Genomic DNA, 26,712 nt, shown 5'->3' with positions numbered 1-26,712 from the left:
AGCTCAGGGAATTTTACACTGCACACAGTAAACATTAAAGGTGTACCCTTTGGTAATCTGCTTTGGGATTAATGTTATTAATGAAAATTAGTATAAAAACACTTGGGTGCAGAGCTTGATACTTTAACAAAACAAAAAAAGCAATTTTTTTGAATCCTTCCTTTTATCCTTCCTTAGTAATAAATAGCAGCTAGTAACATAAATAGCCTTTCTCTGTAACAAAGTGCATTACAGGGTTAATATGAAAGCTAAGGCTTTTAAAAAATGTTTAACACCACTTGAATTGCAACAGATTTACAGAAGTGTCATTTGGTCGGCAGTTTAAGAAGCATTAACCTAACGAGTTCTTTGGACCAAGTGGAGCAGTCAAATAGCCAATGCTCTGCTCTTGGTTCAAGTTTCATGGAATTACAGAGACTGCAGAATGTGTTTTCTGGGTGTAAGGAGATACTTCTAAAGAGCGGGCGAGATTGAGTGTATTGTACACCAGCCCCTAGTCCAGAGCCGGTCTGTGAGGTGTCAGGTTCTGGAGGTCAAAGGTGGAGTAATACAGTATTCAAGTCTTCACTGGACTCCTTTTTTAAAAGCATCTTTAGTGTATATCAGGAATCGGGACACATTTCTTCATGTCTTTTTTTGTCCTCTTTTTATAACAACATAAATAGTGGGGGTTGCTCGACCTCTGATGTCAATGTTTTACATAAATTAATATTTTTTTTGTAGGAAAGTCTTTGAAGCAGTATTTAAAATGCCACCGGCGTTACTTGTCTAGCTCACCCCCCACGTAGAGAAACATGTTCATGGGGCTTCAATACAGGCGTTTTTACCATCACCTGACACTTTCTCATGTTAGCCATGAGTTTCACAGCTCTGCTTCTGCTTGCACACAACACTTAAGTTTGAGGTCATCATAAAAACAATTTAGAGTATAATATGCAATTAGCCGAGTTTTAATACAGAATTAACAGTAAGCATATTTTGCTAGTGCTCCAATGTTGATCATAATGAGGCACTAAAATGCATAAGGTGGAAGAATTTACAAGTCCCTCTCTTACTGAAAATTCAAAGTTTTCAAAATTTTCTGTAGGTTTGTTGACCCTCCTGTGCTTTAAGATCCGGTCCTTAAGCAACTAAATACAGTAACTAGCTGCAGAAAAAAAACAAAATGGTGTTTTATATGTGTCTCAGGTATCTGTTGAACACTTGCTAAAAAAAAAAAAAAAAAAAAAAAAAAGTTACCGGGAGATTACATCTACAACTGTGGAAGCAATGCACTGAGAAACAGTTGCTGATAATAAGGGCTATGCACCAGAAATCATTGACCATGTGGAGAACAAGACTGGGATTTTAACACCTGACCTATCCTGCTGTTTTATCAACAAGCACTGTTGCAATGTGCCGTTTTTTAGATTCCACTTCGTGCAATTCTGAACTATTGATGAATTTCAGTGAGGAGAATTGGCTTTTGGCAGTGTGACAGAAAGACAATGATTCTTGGTTGTAAATCTCCCTCCCAACCTGTGGGAGCGCTAAGCAGCGAGAACAGAGTTCTTTGGACGGGCTGGTCTGAGAGTTCTTTCCCAGGGTCGGGAAGCCGTCCAGTCTGGATGAAGGCGAGACTCCGTTGCAAGAACGCATTGATCCGGAAAGTAAACGATGTGGCAGCCGCAGATTGGAGAGGTGGTTGCACTCGTTTACCAAGGGGTCATGTGTGACAGCATAAAAAGGGGACAGAGAATTGCAATCTGTTCCTTCATTTGGTTTAATTCTTTAAACTGTAAGGACCTGTGAGAGACCCAGTGATAGAGGTACCGTGAGTGTTTCGTTTTGTTTGTCTAGAATTGTTTGTTTGTGATTTATTAGACGGCTATCATGTTCCGGAGCTGTCAACAAGGGCCAGCACAAAACCCTGAACAGCACTTCACTTTTGTCACAAATAAACTTGTATCACCCACCACAAGCACTACAGCATGCACCCAGGACTGGTGACCGTGTTTTGTGCATTGTTGGAAAGATATGTGTGTTTATTATTTGGGACTGTAACCCATTTATTTACTTCCAGTGCATTACACATTGTTGTGTATTGCCTGGAGTTAATGTTTGGTCACCAGACCAGGATTATAATCATTAAAAACTGTTTCCAGCTGGATTACAATTCTCTGTCTGTTCATTGTGCACTGCATCACTCCTGCACCTGTACACAATCCACCACTTTGCTACAGGTAGCCATACCCTATTTGACCAGGTGAGCTGTATTCAGATGCCAATTCAGATTCCAGTGAGATTTTCTTTACTAACTAACCAGGCAAGATTTCTCCTTCCCTTGGGGCACACAGACGGCCACTGCAAGAATAATGCACTTGTTTGTTAGCCGAGTCTCCAACATATTAACTAAGCCATTAGGTTGTAATTATTAAAGGAAAAAGAAAAAAAAGGTCAAGATAACAATCAATCTACTTGGGTGTTTAATTACACTTGATCAAAATTCTGAAGGAGAAGGTAATACAGTAGTCTCTGCTGTAGGAGCACCGCCTACGACTACTGTAATATGATATGGGTTTAGTACAAATCGCACATTAATTCCACCCCAAATGCAAACTGCCATCAAGTAACATATATTTATTTAAGAATTCTAGTCTGATTCAAAATAATTCAAACAATAAATTGCTTTTGGAAAACAGAAGGCAGGAATAAAAGATCAAAAGTACCATAATCTAGTGTAGAACAGCTGATGACAACCTGTTAAATTGTCCGTACTCAATCCAAGTTGCTTGTCAAAGTTGGTTTCCTCCTACATATTCTTATGGTTTTATAGGAACAACCATACAGAAGTTGTACCTACTGTACCCAGAATCTTTCAGTTGACAATGTTTTTCATTACTATTCTGTCCTAAAGAAAAATCTGTTTATTGCTCATAAAAAATCCCAGGCTGATGGCACTTTGTGTAGGCAGGATTGTTTACATTGTATACACTGTATAGAGTATCTAAGGAGATCTTGCCGCCTCTATTTAAACTAAACCCACTTACGTTGCTCAGTGCTGATGTATAGGACCTAAACACATGCTATTGCAACGCCTTGCTGTCAATTCCCTGTAACAGTAGCAAACAATGAACTGAAACAAAAACAGTGGCTTAATTTAGCCATGGAACCCACCCCAAAGACTAGATCAGATGGTGCACTCCCTTGCTGATTTGACATAATTCTGCTCTTAGACAGGGGAAGTACAGTAAGCTCCCATTTGGGGTGTTAGCTGCCCTGTGTGTTTACAGGTAAACCCCAAAACTTTCTTTTAGATAGATACATGAGTGTTTGGGAATGATCTGTTGTGTGTGGATCTGGCATGGTTTCCTTTTACTGTTCTGCAATCCCAAGACCGTGCTCAGGGTTATTCTTCATTTCAGTTTACAGCTGCTGAAAGTTAGGTTTTGACTTGGGTTTAGTCATTCATAACAAAACATTTCCTGGGGCAACTTCGCTTGAGTGTCTATTTTTATATGCAATATAACTGCATTGCCACAGTGATTCAGCAGGACAATAGAGACCTGGAATTTTATTTATTTATTTATTTATTTTAATTTAAAAAAAGGTCCAGGTAAGTCGTATTGAGAGAGGTTTTTGGGAACAAAAATCGAGAGAATCTTATATTACATTATTTTTGAGCCAGGTCTGTACAAAACTGCTCTCTAATCAATTGCTCTTCCGAGCGATTACCTGCGTTTTTAATAGAATTCAATCGGGGACTGTTTTGGTGCCAGGGGATTGGATTGGATTGGACTGGATTGGATTAGATGCAAAGGTGCAGTACAGTAGTCTGCTGAGGCTTGGCTAGACTTCTCTTGTTAGTTTAATTGGGTTGGGTAGTGTAAATATAGACTGTGAATTCCTATTGGGAACCAACTTATTGAAACGTTTTTAGACTGTTGAAACCTTCTTACACTCCATGGGGATGTTTCCACCAATGGAGATTAGTGGAAGTGCTTGTGTCCATCTGCATGTTTTACAAATATCTAGAGAATCACTTAACTGAAACTTCCTTGGCAAGGAGGTTGATTAGCACAAGTGACTGAGAGTATCAGTATTTGGAGTAACCTGTCTATCAATCCGTCTGTTTAAAAAAAAAAAAAAAAAAAAAAAAAAAAAAAAAAAAATTGTATGTTGTACAGTGTACCTCATTTTTCATAATACTGCAGTCTCTATTTTAATGTGTACAGTAGCCATGGCATGGCATATGGTACTCGAACACTTGTTTTAATTCGTCCAGACAAACTTTAAGTAACTCATGAGTTAGTTTTGAGAGTTGACCCAGTCTTTCAAATGGCTTTTATGCTGTTTCTTGAGAAAGCCGTGTGGAAGTGGAATAGTCTGATGTGATTAATTAATAACGTTTTGGGTAATTCCTTGGCATTTTTTGTGGCATTTCAACACCTGTCCACATGCAGCAGCGTACACTATTGCAGATTGATGTTGGGGCTGCGGAATTACTTTTGAAATATTAAGTAATCTTTAATGTTGCATCTAAAATCGCCACCTGGAACAGTCACCTAACCCCTGTCCATTTTTTTCCATATTTTCCATTTTATTGTTACTCAGGTGAGAGGTTGGTATTTTGTGACAACCTGTTTTTATATGATTTAAGATACAAGTTAATCCTTACTGGGTTTTGGGTTGGCTCTTGGAATCGGCCTAGGAAGAGTGTATTACACCTGCATTTGTATTCCGATAAAGGAGAAGCTTTTTTCTTGCTGTGAATTTTGTTTAGGGGCTGATGATACTCCCATCCTAATATAATGTAATCAGTCTAAGGTGTGTTGGTCTCCAAAAACAGCTGTTGCCTGCACTTCTGAAAATAATTAGGTTTCAAATATGTTGCTAATGTTTCAGTAGTTCTTAAAAAAATAAATAAATAAATAAAAACATTAATAATAGATAAAGAAATAAAGAAATAGGGGCTCCCGAGTGGCGCATCCAGTAAAGGCGCTCCACGTGAGTGCAGGATGCGCTCTATAGCCTGCAAGTCGCGAGTTCAAATCCAGGCTATTCCTTTGCCGATCGAGGACGGGAGCTCCCAAGGGGCGGCACACAATTGGCCGAGCGTCGCCCGGGGGGAGGGAGGGTTAGATCGGTCAGGGTGTCCTCAGCTCACCGCGCACCAGCGACCCCTGTAGTCTGGCCGGGCGCCTGCGGGGTTTGCCTGTAGCTGCCCGAGAGCCACAGCTCTTGGGTGGCTGCATGGTGAGTCTGCAGTGTGAAAAAAAAGCGGTCGGCTTGACGGCACATGCTTCGGAGGACAGCGTGTGTTCATCTTCACCCTCCCGAGTCAGCGCAGGGGTGGTAGCGGTGAGCCGACCGTAATTGGGAGAAAATAATAAAAATAATTGGCAACGACTAAATTTAAAAAAAAGAAATAAAGAAATAAAAATAAAAATGCAGAGTTTGAGAATGTTTCTAGAACATTATATCCCACGTGTTTTGTAAACAAATCTAAATCTAGGTCTGAGGACAAGTTACTTCTTGCTGATTGGTTGTCTTTAGAGATGGTGTTGAAAACTGGAGCCGCTATTTCTAAAGCATGGGACCATGTCTTGACAAACAATGGATTTGTAAGAAACTTCTCTAACATTTTTTTCAATATCGTTAATATTAAGCGTTGCAGCGGCTGTGTAAATCATCATATGTTAACCTTTAACTTTATTGTACAATAGATACCTTTGAGACCCCACTACTGGGTTATAAAACTAAGGACCCTCCATTAACAAAGCAGAGTGTGCTGATGTCAAGCTTTAGTTGAAGGAGGTTTAATTGGAATAATTAACCCGAGAGAGAATAAGTTTGGAAGATGTTTGATCTACAGTACAAAGTCAAGTGGACCAGTGAAACTGGACTGGAACCGACAACACTTTATCTGTGTTTCATCGCCTGTGCCTTGTCTTAGAGCAGCTGTGGGTTTGTGTTTAAACAGCTAGACTATGACCTTGGATACAATAACAATCTCGCAGATGCCTGCTGGTGATTGCAGTTGGAAAAAGATACAGAGATGCACTGACAAGCTCGCCACTGTTCCTGCTCCGCCGTTAAAGGACCTAATCTTCAACCAACTTCCAAGGAATTGATTTGATGAGTATAAACAGGTTTACATAACATTACCATACACTGGAGTACTCTAGGACGTTAAACTGATTGTTTGATTTAGCCCTTTGTTTTTTGTTTTTCTCTGATTTAATGCCATTATGTAACTTTTTGTGAACTGCATAACTGAATCACTTCTTCCCTATCTAGCTATTCTGTATTCAGTAAACTGCGTTACCAGAGTTGTTCTATATTGTTATTGATGCAGCTTCGTCATATATTTGAACTTTTCAATTATTGAGGTTGGATTTCCCAGGTAATTTGAGACAACCATACTCCTTTGCACAAACTTGGGGGCTGATGGTCTAAAATAATTTAACACCCTGGATCTTCATGACTAACTTTTTGTTTTCATATTGTAAGTATGTTTTCAACAATCCCTGACTTCAACCCATCCTTGGGATTGTTATCCAACTCCCCCGCTGTGTCTATGAAATGCACATTTTCCTAAAACCTTGTTCAGTTCAAGGAATGTTTTGAGGGAAACCTGTTTAGATGTGCATTTTAAAATGCAATTCTTGATTCGCCAGCTCATTTGATCCGGTACTGTACCAAAAACACTATGCAAATCACAATGTAAGAGTTCTAGACTTAACAGTTTGTGACGTTGATTATTGTTTGTGAGCTAAAAAGTTAACATATAGCAGGTTATACTGTATAGGTGTTGATCAGAATAAAAAATATAGTTATTACATTATTTAATAACTTTCTTCCTCTTAAGATGGAAGCAAATTTATTCTTGAATCTGTTTTAAAAGCAATGTCGATCTGAGCTACATTAGGTACTCTGACTTGATCTTAACCTGATGTGTTTTAGGGCTGGAAAAACTGACCAACTCATCCCTAATTATATCCTACTTGTTTCAGAGTAGGATCATTTATTTCTTATGCATCCCGTCACCCAGTTTGTGTGAAGTATGACTGTGAATAACACTAATCAACAGAACTAGTGTTTGAAGTACTGTTAAACCACAAGCCCCCGTTTAGTGGGCATATCAACAAGAACAGGGATGCCCTGCAGCAAGCCTATCCATCCCCTAGTTTATCGTTGAGTTGGCAATGCCGGATTAGCACTTCAGTTCAAATGTTTCAAGGGATAATGGTGCACGTCAACCTGTAAATCCACATGGAGAGAGTAGGTTGTGTAGGTTGGAGCTGCCTGTTTGTATCTGCTGCTTCACAGACTCGGTTTGCATATGAAAAGGTCAGCTCGGTGTGTTCTGCCTGTTTGCAATCCTATGCTCAATACACATTTGATCCCTGCTCTGGCAACTGTAGCGGTTTTTCCAGAGGCCAGAGGGACTGGCTTTTAAGCATATTTACCTCCAATTGATGCAAGAGAATGACATTTTAATTACAGGCTGCCCGTGAGTTAAGGGTGGGAGTGAAGCTACTTCTGTTTTTTTAGCTAAATGGATTTTTGGATTTTTTTTTTTTTTTTTTTTTATAAAATTGGCAATGGCCATGTTAATTGAATGGAAGCTGTCAAGATATATTGGCCAACAATGTAGTTAAAAGTGAAGGAAGCCATTTACGGTGATCACAGAGGATTATGAAAACCTGTCTGACATTTTTGTTAATATTTTAAACGGTGTCTTGCCAACAAGTGTTGCTGCATTTTGTTAATGAACATTAAATATATTACCTTTTACTGTTTGCTAATTGCTGTTCTTAAAGCTTCGGTGCAGCTAGAAAACAGCTGTCTTTGAACTGAAGTTGATGGTTGGAAGCGTTCTGAGGCTCTCAATGCTGCTTCTCACTGAGAGTGTAATTTGACCTGGTCTTACACTGAAGTTCAGATAGACATGAAGTTAAAAATAGCTGATACCCACTAGGGAAGGATGTTCAAATTGGAGTAGGGCCAGTGCTTCACCAGCTTGTGGCTGGCTGCATTTATTTGTTTGTTTGTTTTTTCAATGGGGCTCTGCAGTTTGTTAAAAATAAAATAAGTTAAAAATGTGATTACACAGTGCATGCCACCGTGAGACTGTTTGCAGATGCAGTTTTAGATGTATAAGAAATAGACAAAAATGAACCTTGGCAGGAAATGCGGGGGGCCGGGGGGGGGGGGGGGGGGTTGTGTGTTGTGCAGTCCAATGACCCCCACAGTGAAGACTACCCAAGTGACTCGCATTTCGCAAATTGACATTGAAAACCTGCAGACCCGCAACAATCATTGCAAGATCACTGTTTGGGTGTAAAACACTGAAGTTTGTTATTATCAACATGTGATTGTATGTACACTCCATTCATTGATGGGTTATTAATTCAAATTTATATCATTTTAAATGAACCAATGTTTTCTTTTTCTTTTATTGATTTTGAAATGTAAATAGTAATTTAGGTCAGATTTAATCCAAAAAATTTAGTCCAGAATGTTCTTGGAAGGGGGATATGCAGTCGAACATTGAACCCACACACTAGCAATATCCAAGGAATCACCCGTTAATATCCATGCATATTGTGTTCCTCGAAGTTATGGTAAAGAATGGAGTTCATATATTTCATAATTGTAATGACAGTTGTTTTTTTTTTTTTTTTGTTTGTTTTGCTTTGTTTTGTTTTTTGGTAGTACCAAGATTTTTGCTGTAAAAGCTTATAAAAACAGCCTTTGTTTTTAAGATTTTAGATTCAGTCCCTAAATGTACCTGTTCACTAACCGTTGAGAAGTTTCTGTGAGCAAGCTGCTCCTTGTTAGGCAGTGTACCTTGCATTGCCTTCAGCATTGGAGAATACCAGTGCAGTCCCCATTCAGGAGGAGGAAGCCCCAAGCTGGCACACTCACGATCTGCAGAGTGAGTTTCTTGATCTGAATTGCAGATGACATGAGCTTGGTTTTCCTTGGTCACTGTGTCGTTGGTTTGTCATTATTAATAGAGCTTGCAGATATTTCCAGGCTTGTCTGGAACACACGCAATTCACGTCCTGTGTTATAGAGAACAGCGTCCTACTCAACAAGAACTTACTACTGTGCACAGAAAAATATTATAATCAATAAAAAGAAAAGTTGTTTATTGATTTAATTGATTGTATCATTACAGATTTACATGTTGGTCATATATGGCTACTATAGAAATAGAAGCATGTCCAGGAAGCTGAAGCATATAGTTCTACTACGCAGTATAAAGTGAATTGTTCAAGAGTGCTTTAGAGAATACACGGCAAGTTAATCTGTTTTAGGAGTTATACCCCCCCTCCCTCCCGCAGGTGTTGAAAGGAAATCTTTGTGGCTGCTAGTGCTAGGCACTAAATTTGCAAATAACACTGCAGGTAATTGCCTATTAATTGTACTGTCAGCAACTGGGATATTAAATCCATGTGCGTTTCAGAAGGCTTTCTACAAAGCCCTGGAGGGTTTAATTTAAACCTAATTTGCAATACCCTCAGTATCAAAACCTTGACCACTAAATATATTTTTCACAACAGGAGTTGTATTTCTGAAGCAGTGGAGTCGACTGTAAGTCACACTGTAAAGTTTCCATGTATCTAGAACTGCATGTCCAGTTGTGATGAAGTTTGCTAGGGACCATAGGGACTTGGGGCACCCTTACACTTCTATTTCTTGGTTAGGAGTCTTTAACAAGTTATTGAGTGCTAGAATCTGGGGATTATGGAAGCTGTATATAGACTAATGCTTTTACAAGGGCATACTATTTGATATACAGGTTGCTGTTGGATACAGTACTTAGTAAAAAAAAAAAAAAAAAATGACTGCAGTAATGGATATGTTTGCTAGAATATTGGTAAAGCAAGTGGCGTGCCGAGTAGTTTTTGTGAAACGCAAGAAAAAAACACCCTTTGGGACCTGTAGACAAACTGGACTATAGGGCTTCCCCACCCAGAATACAGAAGTCTGTTTTTTTTAATTAAATCTTGCAAAGCTAGGTTCTTGCAATAGTTTTAATTTTGCATTGTATCCTTGTTACTTTAATCTTAAGTTAATTTATTGGGTCATGTCTTGGAGGTTTTAATGTTTAGATGCATGTATATGTGTGGGCTGCTGCTACTTGGTCTGGGTAAGCCTACTGTATAATGCTGGGAGATAACATCTACTGCAGCCAGAACGGTATCTAGCAAAGCCAGTTTTGTTGATTGCAACACTCTGAAATGGCTCAGTAGAGCAATAAAAGGTTACATCTTTTAGTTTTCAATGTGATACTCTTATTACACCTCAAAGGCAAGTCAGACTTTTTTTAAAAAAAAAAATTAAACAGCTTTTTGGCAGTACCTGGTGTCCAAACAACTCCCGGAGACAGGAAGTCGTTGCGTTTAGTTTAGCCACAGGATGCTAAGAGCTTCAGATCTTGATGATATTTTTAAATTTGGCAAGTATTTAATTTTTGTTTGTCTGGAAGGCTTCTTATGTTGTTACAAATGTAGGCATTTTATTTTGGCCTCTACTCCAGTGAACTTTAAGTCACTAAAGGACCCTGAAGCTTTGAACTGGCATTTTGTTTAATCAAATCTGGGAAAAAAAACAAAACATCAAAGCTTCAGTACAAAGACAGCAGTGTGGTTTGCTCCGGGCCATGGAGCAAAGAACTAAACAGCCAAGATGACCAGGTTCTATTTGCTCACTGTGACACTCTTGTGGTTCTCTCGTCAATTATTGCATGTGCCAGGGAAGGAAACGAGATTCCCATTGGACAGCAGCTTGAACCATTTCTGTTCTGTGAATGTTAAAGCAGTCTAGTTGGTGCTTTTGATTTTGCAAACTGAGGCCCTGCAATAAGATGCTAAAATTGGGGTAAAAAAAAAAGACTTGGGGACCAGGTTTTCTTCAAGAGGTGAAGGGTAAAGGTAACTGTATCCCTCTAATGCCTGGTAATGGTACTCATGCAAAATACCAAGCATTGCTCATTTGGTGCATTTGGACCTATCCTTCAAAAAAGGTGGTTAAAATATAATGACAGACACTATTTCTTACTAACTACAAGTCTTGTACAATACATAAAAATGTTAGATCCATCAGTAATGCATCCCATTAATGCAGAATGACTAGGTGGTATGTTATATATACTGTGCATGCCCCTGGCCCTCCATGCTAAATATTTCTTGAAAAGTAGTAGCCCTGTAAAGCAATGAAAAAGTGCCAAGTATGCAGGAACTCTCTGGCCTACTGGATGTTTGTACATTGTTATGGATTTGGCACCATACGTGTGAGCGTGCAGGTTCCCTGGCAAAAAAGGGCCATTCAGTTCTCATGCATTTTCTGATAGGCTGAGGACCACACACGCCAAAGCTGTTCTTTTCCAAATACACCATTGGGTTTTGCTTGCTTAGACAGAATAACATGCCCATAATAGGAGGTAGGGCGACCATACCATGTGTACTTTTTATTGTAGGGGTGTTCGTGTTCAGCAGACAGTCTTAAAAAATAATTAATACATGCAATCGTTGGTGTGATGTTGTCAAATACATTTCTTCAAATAGAGTATAACTAGTAGGAGTGACATCAAAGTGTTTTTTTTTAATGATGGATTAACTAGGGTTACTTGCCTCTTTGGACTTTACCATTAGAGAAGGCCGAGTTCCCGGATGGTTATCTGAATTCGAGTAATCAGTACTGTCCCAAGGATCCAGCTGGTGAAGCTACGATTTAGTACGGGGAAGGAATTTAGTTTAGGGTTACTGTTTTGTTGGAAATTATGTGAAGACAGACGATGGACCCATTGTAACGGAACAGTTATACAGAAGCTCATGGCAAACAATTTAAAATTAGGTTTATAAACTGTACCATGGCTGCTCGGTCAAGGTAAGGGTTTTTAATTATTTTTTATATATATATATATATATATATATATATATATAAACAAATGTATACTGTGAGTTATCAAACAAAAACAACTGTTTAAATGAATGTAAAGTAGGATGTACACATTTATTTTCTCGTCCATCTTAATTTAAGAAAATAAAAATCATTAGAAAATCGATGATGTCTGGAAAAAGGACAGAGAATTATACCAGGCATAGCTGACTGCGAAGTTAAATGTGAATAGTAATTCACATGCTACTAGTACTATTGTAGCGCACAGTACTAATTGGTCAGTTGTTAATTTCGTAACACTGCATAAATCATTTAACTTATTTGCAGTCTCATTTATGGATCTTTTGGGTTAATTTCTGGAAGAATCCTAGCTTGTCTACGGTGTGCGTACTACGATATATCTAAATGCTGTTCATGTCAAACACTAACATTTACAAATACACAACTCTTAAACAATAGTGTTTCTACTCCTAGTCAATCGTTTGTACAAACAAAAACTAGCTGATTTTGACTTTGATTATCAGTAAGGCAAGGTGTGTGTGTGTGTGTGTGTGTGTGTGTGTGTGTTAACTCTGCAACATTCAGACAGGCTATGTTAATGATTCTGCTGACGGAGCAAGTCAGGAGAACAGTCAGCGCCGCCTAATCGGGATACTGATAATCGGGATGTCTGCTTGGGATTCAACTCTGGAAGATGGTTCTTCCCAATTATACTCCTGTCGTTTAATTGGAATGCCACTTCGTTTAATTGTGATACAGTATTTTCAAATGATGAACGGAGATCGCTTTTCTGAGCAAGACGGTTTCGCTAGCACAGTGGAGTGAGTACGTGATTTACCCTGTGACTTGCGTAAATTGCGTAAACCACGCTGAACTCTGAGGAGGTGGAATCTCCTGTGGTTTCTCAGGCTGCTGTTGCAAAAGAAAGTTGGCGTGTCAACATCGCAGGTGCCTCGCCTTTTGATAAGATGTGATTTTTATTATTTTTCATGTCATGTAGAAAAAAAATGCGATTAATTTTGTTCCTAGGAATTAAAGAAAAAAAGAAGAAAAAAAAGAAAAAAAAATGACTCGTATTTAATTCTGTATTTAACATGTAATTATGATGTGATTTATTATTTTTGCTTTACATTTAGAAACAAAAAAAATTGACTAATGACTCAGACGCCTGTCGTTTAATTGGGGATATTTTTAATTCTCCAGATCGTCCTGATAAAGGGGCGCCGACTAGCACAGTATATAACAATGGATTCCTACCTCATTTTTGCAGTTACAAATCCTTAACAGGAAAGTATGAACGGATGAAACAGGTTTAGCACTTTATATTGTAGTTTTTGAGATTTTAACATTCGTCAATTGTCAACTAGGCCTACTGCCTGAAGTTTCCTTTTATATTGTGTCAGTTCATTTTAAGAGCAGTATGAACAGTACTGTAAAATATATAAACTTAACCAATTATTTATCAGCAGCCTAATCCGGACAGCTCTTGTAATGTAGGCTAGTCTATGGGCAGAGATACTGGAATATAATAAATTGGCAGCAGAATGTGAAATCTGAGTGCTCTGGTAGTGCAAGTGCTTTTACCTGTGCAACAATCGCTGTTATTGGAAGGTGAAGTAAATCATTTTCTTATAAGGGATCCACTTCTGTACAGATCCAGTGTGTTGGAATTTGAAAGATCTGTTCAGCTCCCCCCATTGGATGCAACTCCTGTCACACAGTGAACCCAACCTTAATACAAAGAGCTTCCAGGGCGTGTTGCCAGCTTAGCGATTTTGTCACAAGATCTAGCGTTTTTTTGGGTTTCCCTAGTGACAAAAAACATTGTCAAAGCGACAAGAGACAAATCAAGCAACTTTCACTGCAGACAACAGGGATTTTCAGAGAAAGAAGTCGCCAGATTGTATAGTCACAACATCAGTCGCAAGCAGCTCAATACATCACGCTTCTCCCATCCTGAAGTAGTACAGTCTGATGCACGCCACGGAGACATCATCACGTCCACACAATGTTACATGTCCTGATGAACATAAGAAAGTTTACGAATGAGAGGAGGCCATTCGGCCCATCTTACTCATTTGGTTGTTAGTAGCTTATTCATCCCAGAATCTCATCAAGCAGCTTCTTGAAGGATCCAAGGGTGTCAACTTCAACAACATTATTGGGGAGTTGGTTCCAGACCCTCAAAAATTCTCTGTGTAAATAAACTGCCTATGATTATGCACGTTGTTGCGTTACGTACTCGTAGCAGGTAGTTTATGAAAAGGAACATGTGAAAAGCAGTAGTGGTCATTTTGTCTCATTTTTAAAATCATTTTTGCAGTCTGTCTCAAATAGAGATGTCAAAAGACAAAGCACAATACCCTCAGCGATTCCGAGAGGGGTGGCAGTCTCGGACGCAATTTGAGATGGATAAAACTGTTGAAGGCAAGTCGACCAAGGCCTATTGTAGTTTACTGCAAAGCTGAACTGTCTGTAAAGGTTAGTGATATAAAAAAGCACAGTCTTACCTTAAAGCATGTACAGAAGGCTCAGCCATTTCCAACCCGAAGCAGAAGCACCTTGACTTGAAGCCCTTTGACAACGAAAAGGTATCCTCGGCATGTAAAGAGGAGGGCAGACTTTCCATGTTTATTGACGAGCACCTCTCCATTCTGACGTGATCATTTGAGGTCGCGTCACAAAAAAGTCTTTGCGAGCGGGCATCGCACACTGCCCGAATTTTGAAATCACACAATTTTTGTAATTTTTTTCTGATGTTTGGACCTTCCCTGGATGCATTAACTACAGCAGCAATGGGGCAAATCAATGACAATAAGCAAAAACATAAGGCTATGACAGTACCATCTACAGTTTTGGCTAGAAGGCAGCATGATCGTGAAAACCACATATAACTGGAGACATGCATATATTCTCTCTCACTCACTCACTCACTCACTCACTCACATACACACAAGGTGGTTTATATATAATGTCTGTGCCGATATCTTTTCAAAACAAGCCCTGACAGCCCCATAAGCATTGTACTTTTTAACTGTTGGACAAAATATTACTGCTACAATCACAATTAATTTCTTATTGATAGCGTTTTAATTAAATTATACCAAATCACGTTTTCATTTACAATGTAGGGAACACACTGTGTCGCCCAAATGCTTATAATGAAAACATGTACAGTGTTATGTTTTCCCTTCATTGTAAATGAAAATGTGATTAGGTATAATTTAATTAAAACGTTATTAATAATAAATTAATCATTTCATCTAATAATTAAAAAGTACAATGCTATGGGGCTGTCAGGGTTTGTTTTCAAAAGGTATCAGCACAGACATTATATACAAACCAATGGAATACCTTGTGTGTGTTATAGTGAGAGAATGCATGCGTGTCTGAACGCAGCGAACTCATTGGTTGCTGACTTTGAGACTTGCGAGTGGGTATAGCACACTGGCCAATGTGAGCGAATCACATTGCAAAATATTAAACTTTTTGTGCTATCGATTGACAAATCCTATAAAATTGCATCGTAAAGCATAACATGCTGCACGCGTCACTATTGATCGCATCGGGCAGTGTGTCCAGGGCTTTACTGGACTATTATCTCTCCCTGCTGGACATGAGAAGCTAAAATGTCGGCAGTGTTTCCTCCATAGAACCTGTAGTAGAGCAGAGTACAGTTCGTCCTACTGTACAAAACTGGACAATTTATTTCATACTGTACTGTGTTATTCTTTGACTTTTACGAAAGTGCTTGTTCACAAAATAGTTTGTTATCCAAGTTTATTGCAATGCAAGAAAACATCTATATAAGAAATACAATATTCTGTGTTTGGAGAGAGTTAGGATGCTTTATAGCAAGGCGATCAATAAGGAAAACAGTATTGTCGTTTCTTTATTTGCATTAGTGCAGTATTTTTATTATTTTTGTAATAGTCTGTCGACTTGGAAAGGGAAAGCACAAGAGACAGAGAAAGGAAGATTTGCAGAAAACAAAACAACTTTAACAGCCTAGTAGTAGTGGGAGGAGACTCGGTGAATGCAGCAGCAAACTACACCGAGAATAGCAACTTCTCTGACTATTTATTAAGGCAGGACTAAATAAGACCCAAGTTTTTATGCAGTAGTTCAAATTAACATTAGTTACAATATAAGGCTGTAGTTGTATACCCCATAAGTAGGTCTTCAAGTTTTGGGGTTTTATGTTTGATAACATGGCTGCCTTTTAAACTTATTTTGAGCCGATTTTGTTTCTTAATTAAACTTAGAAAAAGCTGTTAATTACAAAACAGTGTCGCTTGCTTTTACATTCATATCTTGACTGAGACCGATTTCTGTTTCGCTTAATCTTGATTTCAAACAGACATGAAAAATGAAGTTAATTGCTCATCGCTTATCCTAATTGCATTTCATTCTTGCAGTCGTTTAGTTTATTGTTGTGCATTTGTTATTTTTACTCGTTTAACAGAGTTGTCCTGACATTTTATTTTCAACAGAAATAGCAAGTCCATCATTTTATCATCTCTTTGATTTGTAGTCAGTCTTTTTAATTAGTCGTTTTCTCTTATTAGGATGCAGAGACAGCTTAACAAAACTAATTAACATTTAAAGGGAGGTATAGATTTGGAAAATAAAAACCGAAAAGTTCAAGCCCTACCCATAAGTTAGCATTAAAGTATGTACAGTATTTATTGGAAGTACTCTGACTTCAAGGTACTGTTGCATCTTACTCCCCCAAAATACAGTTTACGCACACAGTGTTTAAATTGGACAGTAAATTACTCTATGATCCAAAACCTTATCTGGATCGCAGCTTTATAGTATAACACAGTTCTGTACAGTACAGTAGTCCATTAAGACCGTTTGAATCACTTTCCCCCTTGCCCTAGTAAATTGGAATTGCCAGAACTGCCCACTTTTATAGTTTAATTTCAAAGTAGACAGACATTATATACAAAGAAACCAGCATACAAAACCTGATAAGAGAAAGAATTCAGTGCAGGGGAATTCCTGTAGAGGTGTCTTTGTGGAGTATTTTGCCGTTTTGCAGAATATCATTGCAGTTTAATTAAAGTTGTCATCGTGGTGGCATGGTATTTTGCTTTTATATTATTCAACAAGTGTCATTAATATTCTTGCGAACGTTCGTTCACATTTCATTTGGTCGTTAACATTCCTATCTCCCCTCGCTTCAGGTACTCGTTCCACCATCCTTATTCATGAAATAACTACATTACTCTAAGAAAGTTTAGGAGGCTACTCTGCTGTATTTTCCACTTCTAATATTTTGAATGTCTTGCTATTGAATGTTGCAATTTTTTTGTTTGGAAATCTGAGTAAAAGCTCTTCCTTTCTCATTTTTCGGAGAGGTTTTCATTTTACATTTGTTAGCATAAGATAACCTCATTCTCTTTGCTGACTCAGTATTAGCAGATGCATACTAACTGAAGGTTCATACAAAAAGACATTCTAAAATTTAGCGGCCCTCTTTTTGTTATTTCACCCTTGTGTTAACAGTAACACAATACTGTACTTAATGTTCTATTTTCTGTTCCCAGAACAAATCTAAAATGGTATGCTTTCTGAGCACAATAGACCTACATATTGCATAATAAGGCTACATCTCCGACTGAAATAAGTCAGTTGCATTACCAGAGGATTTGATGCGGCTGATAATTTGAAGTGCCCTAGTAAAAGCACAAGGAAAGAATATGGGGAAATATCTAGATGCTCATAAGTCTTACAGAGTAATAAAGAACAGGGATATTTTTAAACAACCTGTTTCCTCTGTGTCTTCTCTAAGCCCTATACAGTATATATACAGTATACAGTACACTGCACTGAGCAAGTGAAACTATTTGTTTGTGTTTGTAACATAAAGCTTCCTCAGGCATTTAAAGGTTGAACATTTTTATTCATTAATCACCAAGAATGGGTGTGTAATTTGCTTGTGCTGATTACATTCACCGTCACATGGTAGACAAGTATTGCTTGTAATCAGTCACTGTCCAGTTTTTTGTCTGCTTAACGCTGCGCCTGAAGAAAGGCATCCGTTTCTTGGTGGATATGGCGACTCCCCTTCATTAACTCATGAAATGTATGAAGGATATTTTACCTGTTAATAAAATAGTTACAGAATGATGAAGATAAAATGAATTAAGGGTTCAAGTGTTTTTATTTTGCATTATTGACTCTGTATGTGAAATATTCTTGGTACTCCCAACCACATAACAAATGCCATCGTTGCTGTGTATTTGCAAATATGATCTTGAGCCTTTTGTTTTGGCTCTAAGATCGTGCTGGTGTAGAGGCAGCGGCACGTGTGTTGGTAACTTCTAAACCCCATACTGTAGTAGTGCTGCACGTCTTGAGCGTTCCACAGGAATCGGATGAGGGTCATTGGTGTCAATTGGGTTCATTTTATCATTTCAAGTGCAACCAGTGATGAAAAGCAGCAATCATCACAAATCCAAGCCGCTGTTTCTTCAGTTGTCTCTCTTGGAATGGTAAGTTACCACAATCAACACCAATGACCCTATGAAGAGCTTGATCCGAATAATCAGTTTGTGCAGCTTTATACTGTAGTCTACTGTACATGCGTAAGAATTTCACAATATAATTACAGTAAGTCCAAGTTTGGTGCACTTGTACTGTAGTTTTACAGATTAATAAAACCTCTTTACGTGATTAATAGAAAACCAAGGGTGTGTGTTTACCTCTAAATTTAGACTTTTGCTCTCTGGTTGGCTGAAAGCATGTCATTTTAATGCTACTGTATATAACCACAAAAACACATTGTAAGGATGTCAGCCAGGACCACTGTGTGGTCCAGTGATTAAAGAAAAGGGCTTGTAACCAGGTGTGTGACCCTGAGCAAGTCACTTAACCTCCTTGTGCTCCGTCTTTCGGGTGAGACGTAATTGTAAGTGACTCTGCAGTTGATGCATAGTTCACACACCCTAGTCTATGTAAGTTGCCTTGGATAAAGGTGTCTGCTAAATAAACAAATAATAATAATAATAAATCAAGTTTGACTGTGATTTTACTAATATTATTGTACAAAAGAGAAGCAGTCGACCCAAGATTTATTTATTTATTTATGTATGTGTTTTATTTATTTAAAAACTAGAAATCAGACATTTGTTCCTCAAAAAAAGGTGCTTGCTGGCGTTGTCTTTGAGCAGTCTGCTGTTATAAAGTACTGCGTGTGCTCTTCTTTTGGAGCACGCGCTGTTGCCTGCCTGCCTGTCCTGTTATTGGCAGAGGTCTCCCGCAGTGTCTGGAGAAGCAGAACAGAGTGTTCTTAGAGCTGTCTGCTACCTGTGGTTCTGACCTCCAGGACGGCTGACAGGCAGCAGGAAACACTGGCCAGGGTTCAACACAGGTCAAGTGTAAATGCTGGCCTCCATTGACGTTCTATGTGACGTGGGAGCTGCCCGAGAGCATGGAACTTTTCACTTAAGATTAATCATAAGCCTGCCAGCGAGACCATTTTGCTTTAGAATATGAGGGTAGTTAGTAATAAGTGGGTCAGGGTCTCCTAAGGTTAAAAAACAAAAAAATGTAATTGGCATTTCTGTTTTTCACACCTGCTCAGTAACCTTTGGAATAGGAGATAGGGGAGGGTCTGGTTGGTACACACTGGAATTTTACGAGTAATTCATTTGCCAGAGCAGATGGCATCAGGGAGCAAGCAAATGCCAGTGACTGCTGTTTTATTACTGTTCTCAAGTCACTCAAATAGAGTTTTATTGTTTTTTGTTTTGTTTTAGTTTTACTGGCAAATCATTTCAATCTTATTAATTTCAAATAATTTTCAATTTGTTTTAAAGACCTGACTTAGACTCTCAAGATGGATGAACTACTTCTAAAAGTTGCAGTGCTTGTTACATGTATTGTCACTGCCTCCTGATTCCATTAAAAGATAATTCTGTGTCTGTTATCCAAGTAATGTACCTTGCAAGTATTTGCAATATATTACCTTTTTTGCATTGGAAAGTTGTAGCCGTGCTGTTAAATACTGTGTAGAGTATACAATATATCTCCACTGTGACATGCATTAAAAGTCTTAATCTAATTGAGGAAGCTCAAGAAACATAAGTTTGAGTGAAGGGCCCACTGCAACAATCCATTATCTTGAGAATATACACTGTAAAGGTGAATAGTGCTGGTAAGAAAACGTGAATAATGGGTGATGCATAGTTTTGTATAACAGTAATATCGTACTACCAGTATACCACTACAAATATAACCCTAGTCTACTGTCTGATACAGTATTGTCAACAAGGTCTCTAACCCTCCCCCCTCCTCTCCAAACACTTTCTCACATGCACACAGCAAATGTTAAGATAGACTGTAGGACCTTTTATTGCTCCTAGAGTTGAAAAAATAAACTATTTTCCACAACAAATTCTTCCACACTGCCAGTGTAATCTGAAACATTGGGAGATATAAATAGATTCATGGTATTTCAATGACTTCTTGTAAAGCATGTGTGTCTAGTTAATCTATAGTCAAGATTTATTATTTCAGTCTTTGACTTGTAGTATGTGGCCATCGCTCTCCCGCTAGCCTTGATTTACAGTACACTTGATATTACTACGATTAATCTTCCATGTTCCTCTAGTATGACGCTGTGTCATACTGTAGACTCCTGTGTGGTCTGCGAAGTGAACATGCTAATAGTATGTCTGGCTTCAGTCACGTTTCGTTGAACCTCTGCGTTATATGCTAGATTTTGGTCAAGGTTTAGTACTCATTTATGTTACATTATTTATTACTGTGGGCTCTGGTGAGCATTGAGGTCAGTGTTTACTTAAATTAATGTTTTCCAGTTACTTCTATGGCTTTAGAACCATAAACATTTTAGCCCCTGTGGGGATATCCCATGCGAAGGGGATATTTGTGGTGTCGGTCTGCAAATCAAGCTTGCATTTTTACATAAACCACTGCTTATCCCTTTGTGATGAAGCATGCTAAGGGAATTATTTAGCACGCCATTGACAGCTGGCTGTCTGACCATATGGAAGTGTGTATGTCACTTTGCTTTTACAGTATTTAGAGAGGGCCAACAAAATATAGGACTTTTTAGAGTTTAGTTTTTGATTCCAGATACAGTATAGAGGTGCACAATTTTTTTAGCAAAATAATTTGAAATGAATACATTTTCTAGAATCCCTGTCTGCTGTCACTTTTTTTTTTTTGTTCACTTTTGCTCACCCAGACAGACGTGTACTTTAATATGGCTTATAAAATGGGTCAAGTGCCTGATTGGTCAAAACAGGTCACATGGGGGTGTTATTACAACATATCACCATGGGTTGAAACTTATTTTCTGAAAGGGGCCAATCACTAGTAGATATCCATTTATTATTATTATTATTATTATTTTATTTCTTAGCAGACGCCCTTATCCAGGGCGACTTACAATTGTTACAAGATATCACATTATACATTATTTCACATTGTACAGATATCACATTATTTTACATACAATTACTCATTTATACAGTTGGGTTTTTACTGGAGCAATCTAGGTAAAGTACCTTGCTCAAGGGTACAACAGCAGTGTCCCCCACTGGGGATTGAACCCACAACCCTCCGGTCAAGAGTCCAGAGCCCTAACCACTACTCCACACTGCTGCCCTATATCCATACACCTCTAGCCATTAAAAAATAATAAAAATAATAAATAAAAAAAAGGCAGCCATTTATTGCAAAAAAAATAACTAACCAGGTTTATGTAAATGTTGACCTTTTGGGAAACCGAAGTGTACGTGAGATTGAGTGAGTCTGAATCCATACGTCATTGACTCTGACTCTAATTCAAGTAGTGAAAAAAGCATTCCAAACTCTCCATTCTGATCGCTCTGCCCCTTCTCCCTGAACTGTGCCACAACTACAGCGTTTCCCTATACCATTCTGAAAATGCGTAGGTTTTTTTTTTTTTTTTTTTTTTTTTTTTAAATATCTTAAACTTAAGCTTTTTAAAAATAGATTATGGGTGGCTCATAAGAGTCTCTTGTGGTTAAATGGTTGTTTTGTTGCCTTTGCTCCCGGTCTATGCCTGTACTCCTCCATTTGGTCGGTTACACCCCCTGCACAATTGTGTGATCTGATACAGAGTATGTCGTACCTTTTCTCTTCATAATCTCGTCTACTGTGCCATGCATTGTTTTAAATTGTTTCATAACACGGGCCCAGTAGTTCTCCACATTGTCAAGAAATAAACCACAAAGTCAGTGTGATAAGTGACTGGGTATTGGTATCGATGCCTCCTGTCACTTCCACAGATAACAACTAAGGACAATTTAAAAAAATAAATAAATAAATAAATAAATAAATAAAAACAGCACTGTCGCAGATCTTGTGAAGGGTATGCGTGATTAAAGGCAGACTCATTTTGTGCTGTGTCATGATGAAAATGGCCAGTAATATTTTACTTTAAAATGTAATGAATAAACCAAGAATTACAAGTAAAAATTAATCAAATTAAAGAAAAACTGCACTTTCACTGGCAATGTTCAATTCAACACCTATAAATCACTTTTGTTTTTAATTGAATGCATTTTTGGTTATTTAAGTTCTAAGAACTATTTTTTCTGAGCTCAGTTTTAGGCAGAACAAAAATGACTTTTTATTTTTTTACATTTTTAGTTTGTTAACCCATACTGGTGATAAAGCCTTTAAAATGCGCCCCTTGAGACTGCTTGTGTTGGCAACACGGGTGATTAATGGGCAGTCAACTGTATTCCACATACTGTCAACAATCTATGCCACTAGTTGCTATGGCAGCGTCAAGTGGCATTTAGCGATAATGCATTCACCTCATTTAGCAGTGCCTGCTTAACCAGCAGGTTTGGGTTTCCTTGAAGAATTGCGTGAGTTGGATTGATAAGTTGTTTTGTTTGTCCACAATGGTTATTTGCTTGTTTTATACTATTCTTAAACCCAGCAGCACTAGTAGTTAGTTGTCATTTAATGAAAGCAACTTATGGAATGTATAGAATGAGACCTATTTTTATAGCAAATAAAATGTTATACATTGTTAGACAAAGGATATTGCTGTATATAGGGGAAATGGTGTAACAGGGTTGATTTTAAAATGACTCTTTCAAAATGTTTACTAAAGATAATAGAAAAGGCAGTTCTTTTGTTTATTTTGGCTGGGGGGAGGGGGGTTTCTATCACTGCTGTGTTACATGTAGAGAAAGAACAGTAAATTAACATTACATTATACTAACCCACCCATACACAAGTCCCCCAGCCTAGACTTGAAGTCTCCTTTAAGGGATGCAGTAATGAGTATTTCACATGGGTAATGTGCAAAATATTTGATAGGACTTCCTACCAAAGCAGGCAATAGTAATCTAGGCAGGATGCTAGGATAATACACAAGTACAGGACTGTGTTTAATCTGTGGCCATCATAGGTTGTCTAGTGCCAAAAAGTCCAAAATAAATAGGTCTTAAAAATTGTAAATAAAAAAAATGCCCAAAAGCTATGGAGTGTTGCTGCCCTTGCAAATGTTGCAAAGCCTGCTGGGTAAAATGGCTGCTGTTTTGTTATCCCTGCAAGGAATGCATTTTATTCCTGATTGTACAGTTCTTTTAAGAGAAATAATTTCTGAAGTTTAGTTTAAACCTGGACTTGCTACGTGAAGATATTATACATACTGTGAATGTACTGTTCAGTTGGTCGTGATTTATTACCATGGGTTACTTGATCCTGTTCATGCTTTGGGGGTGTTTTTAAATGGTACTGACAATGTGATACCCTCGCCATGGGATATACTGTAGAAACAGTGTTCCCTCTAAGCTTTTTGGATACTGAGAAACTTGCCGTTTTGACTTGGAGGGTGTAAATTATCAGTGAAAAACCTTTGGCCACGCATTAACCCTTTCAATATATTATTTTTGTTGCATTACACAATTTTGAAACAATATTCCAACACAAGTATCTCAACAATAATACAATTTGCTTTAAATTTAAACAAGACATTTATTGTGCCTCTGCCTCGGATTCTGAATCATCCTCCGATTTATGTATAGTATATAAACTAAATGTAGAATTTTTATAAAACCTGTCTGAGTTATTATCATAAATGCAACCCTGTCAGTTATCATAGATATAGACTGCATGCTTAACTGGCAGCCTGCATATAATTGCTTTAATTGTAACCATCTTTAGGGCTACTAATTTTTCAATTTTTGGGAATAGCAAATCCTGTTTCCCTCCCCCCCCCACACATTTTATCAACGTATTAATAATTAAACATGGCGTTTGAACATAAATATAATGTTGATAGTTAAAATAAGTAAATTAATAAATATTACCACAGTTCTTTATTTTTAAAGCCAAGATTTTCAATAAGACTTTGTTTTGTTTGTTTGCTTCTGTAAGTAAAGCACCTGAAGACACCTCAAACCTGTCATAATGTTTATAGACATCACTTGGCTCATTGCTGGCATTAAAATAAGCAGGAAAACCTAGAAATTATATTACAACAGATCAGAAAACAAATGTCCAGCACAGTTGTGAGAATCATATTTACAGTCTTCCGATAACAATGTAGTTCAGTCTACAAATGAAGGTGTTTTGAAAAGACCTGATTATCTTATTGCTGGCATTACATTAACAATAAAAAATATGAAACAGTTTAGTAACAGTCCAGCAATGTCATGCGAGAGCAATCCTATGGACAGTACTGCACAAATTTAGGTTTTACTGGCATTACAATAACCAGGATAAAATATCAAACACTGATTTTTTTTTTAAAAAGAAAGGCGCACTGTTAACAGACTTGTTGCTCTACGCAGGTTCAGTGCTGTGTGTCACCCGATTTGTAATTTAAATAGCGCCCCTTTAATGTAAATGCATAATTAATCCTCCCAATTGTTTGATTCTGCCTTTTTAAATTTAGCAAATAACAAGAGGTGTGTCTCCGGACAGAATGTCTTTATGAAACAAACAGTGTGCAGTGTAGTGACTACATCCCTTACACAGTAAAGCGATACATTTCCTTTGAATGTATAGCTAGAAAACTAGCTTTGAGCTTGTCTCTTCATCGTCAGATAATATAATGTAATTAAGAAACGGCCACGGTTTAATATTGCTAATGATAGCGTTATTAAAGGCAGGAAGCATGTAAAGAAATAAACAAAACAATAATTAAATGCGCAATTAATTTGGCTTACATCGGGAAAGCACCGCCTGAGCGCAGTACAGTTTTCATTAAAAAAAATATATATATGTTAAAGATTCTTAAGTTGTCTTCAGTCAAGGTTCTGCCTATTGAAAAAAGTACAGCGCCTTTCTGGGTCGACTACACCACTTGCTGGCAATCTGATCTTTTAATGGTATTGACTCCTACATAATCAATGGAATGACAGCAAAACTGATATAGATAATCAGATTTTTTTTTTTAGCCCTGTCTTACTGAAACGCTGCAATTTTTTCTTTGTTGGTGCAGCTGCCATGTTGAGTTTCAGCAGAGACATGGAGTGAAAAACAATTCACTTCAAAATTCATCTTCAATTACTATATGATACATTTAAAATGTATATATTTTCGACTAATATTTTTAATACATTTATGCCACAAATTTGTACCGTGTTTCAAATGCTTGATATTTCTGAAATAAAACAAAAAAACATCAAATTATGAGCACTGTGATTTTTATTTGTTTACTGGAGTATTTATACTTCTAAATAATGCAGAATGATTTTGCTTCACTGATTTTAGTATTCAGTTATACTGCAAAGTTCATGAGCAGCACTCGCCAGACGCCTGAGGCAGAATCGCCAGACGTCTGCTTCGCCAGACGTCTGCTTCGCCCACCCTGTACAGGAATGTGACGTGCATTTTTACAGAGGGAAATCGGAGAATCAGCTGCAAGACAGACGCAAATATGCTTATGTTAATGCTTTGCAAGAATGCTCTCGAGATGGTGGAGTCTCGGTTAAGGTTGATATTTATGATAATAACTTGTGAAAGTTAGTAAACTGAGTGTGAAGGCTGTTGCCAGTTATTGCGAAAAATGCGCGCATTTTAGCCTTGGGGAACGCTGTGTAGAAATGTTGCTAAAGTACATACTTTACAGTACTTTGTTTTTTATTTTGAAGAATCCAGCACAACTACTGAACTCTGTCTGCTAGGGAGTGAACAACTGTTTATATGAATGCTTCTGTGAGCTGTGATTTAGCTCAAGGAAGCAAAACAAAAACAAAGATTGGGGGGTGGGGGAGTTGTTCTTACATTTGTTAAGAAATATTTTAAAAACCAAAAGCGAGTGAACAGCTTGTCCCTTTTTCTGAAAGGAATAAAACAATGTAACATTAAAACGAGTCTATTTTTGCACTTCCATTAACAACTGTACATATGTCTCATTTTAAAACAAGCTATACAGTAGGGTTCTTCACCAGGTTAAACAAGCCCCTGTTTACAAGCCATGCCTCCCAGGAAGTCTGTTACTGCTTCACTTCCTTGGTTTTCACCCAAGCAGTGTCTTCTGGGTCAAAGAATGTTACTGGCTGAAAGCATGTCGGTCAATAGGGGAAGCAGCTAATGTGTTCATTGACAGGAAAGACACCAGTAAAGGGGTGGAGGCCATTTCTCCAGGTGAAATGACCCACGAAGTGCAAGAGTTTTCTTTACCTTAGTCTAGTTCCAGATATATCCTGTTCTAAAATAAATGTTTGCTAAAACATATGTTTCTTTCAACACTAAACATTTCAGACCTATATTATGAGTGAATGTGCATGACTGAGAAAATGTATGGAACTATTTTGATAACTGCAATTGCTTTAAACTGATTATACA

General features: G+C 37.8%; 1 protein-coding gene across 10 annotated transcripts in view; it reads left to right on the top strand.

The window, feature by feature from the left end:
* Window positions 1–26,712, top strand: part of LOC117409413 (AF4/FMR2 family member 1-like) — an 84,953-nt gene that overhangs the window by 17,666 nt on the left and 40,575 nt on the right. The window contains exon 1 of one of the 10 annotated variants that reach the window (XM_034924445.2): window positions 11,646–11,883. The exons of the other annotated variants lie outside the window; for them this stretch is intronic. Within the exon in view, the coding sequence (XP_034780336.2) occupies window positions 11,867–11,883 (17 nt within the window). The 5' untranslated portion in view covers window positions 11,646–11,866. Of the gene's footprint in view, window positions 1–11,645; window positions 11,884–26,712 lie in introns of those variants that run through there. 10 annotated transcript variants of the gene reach the window in all.

The sequence above is a fragment of the Acipenser ruthenus genome, chromosome 1, assembly GCF_902713425.1.
Source record: "Acipenser ruthenus chromosome 1, fAciRut3.2 maternal haplotype, whole genome shotgun sequence".
Lineage (NCBI taxonomy): Eukaryota > Metazoa > Chordata > Actinopteri > Acipenseriformes > Acipenseridae > Acipenser > Acipenser ruthenus.
Note: the sequence above shows the minus strand (reverse complement) of the source record. Positions and strands in the feature narration are given on the sequence as shown.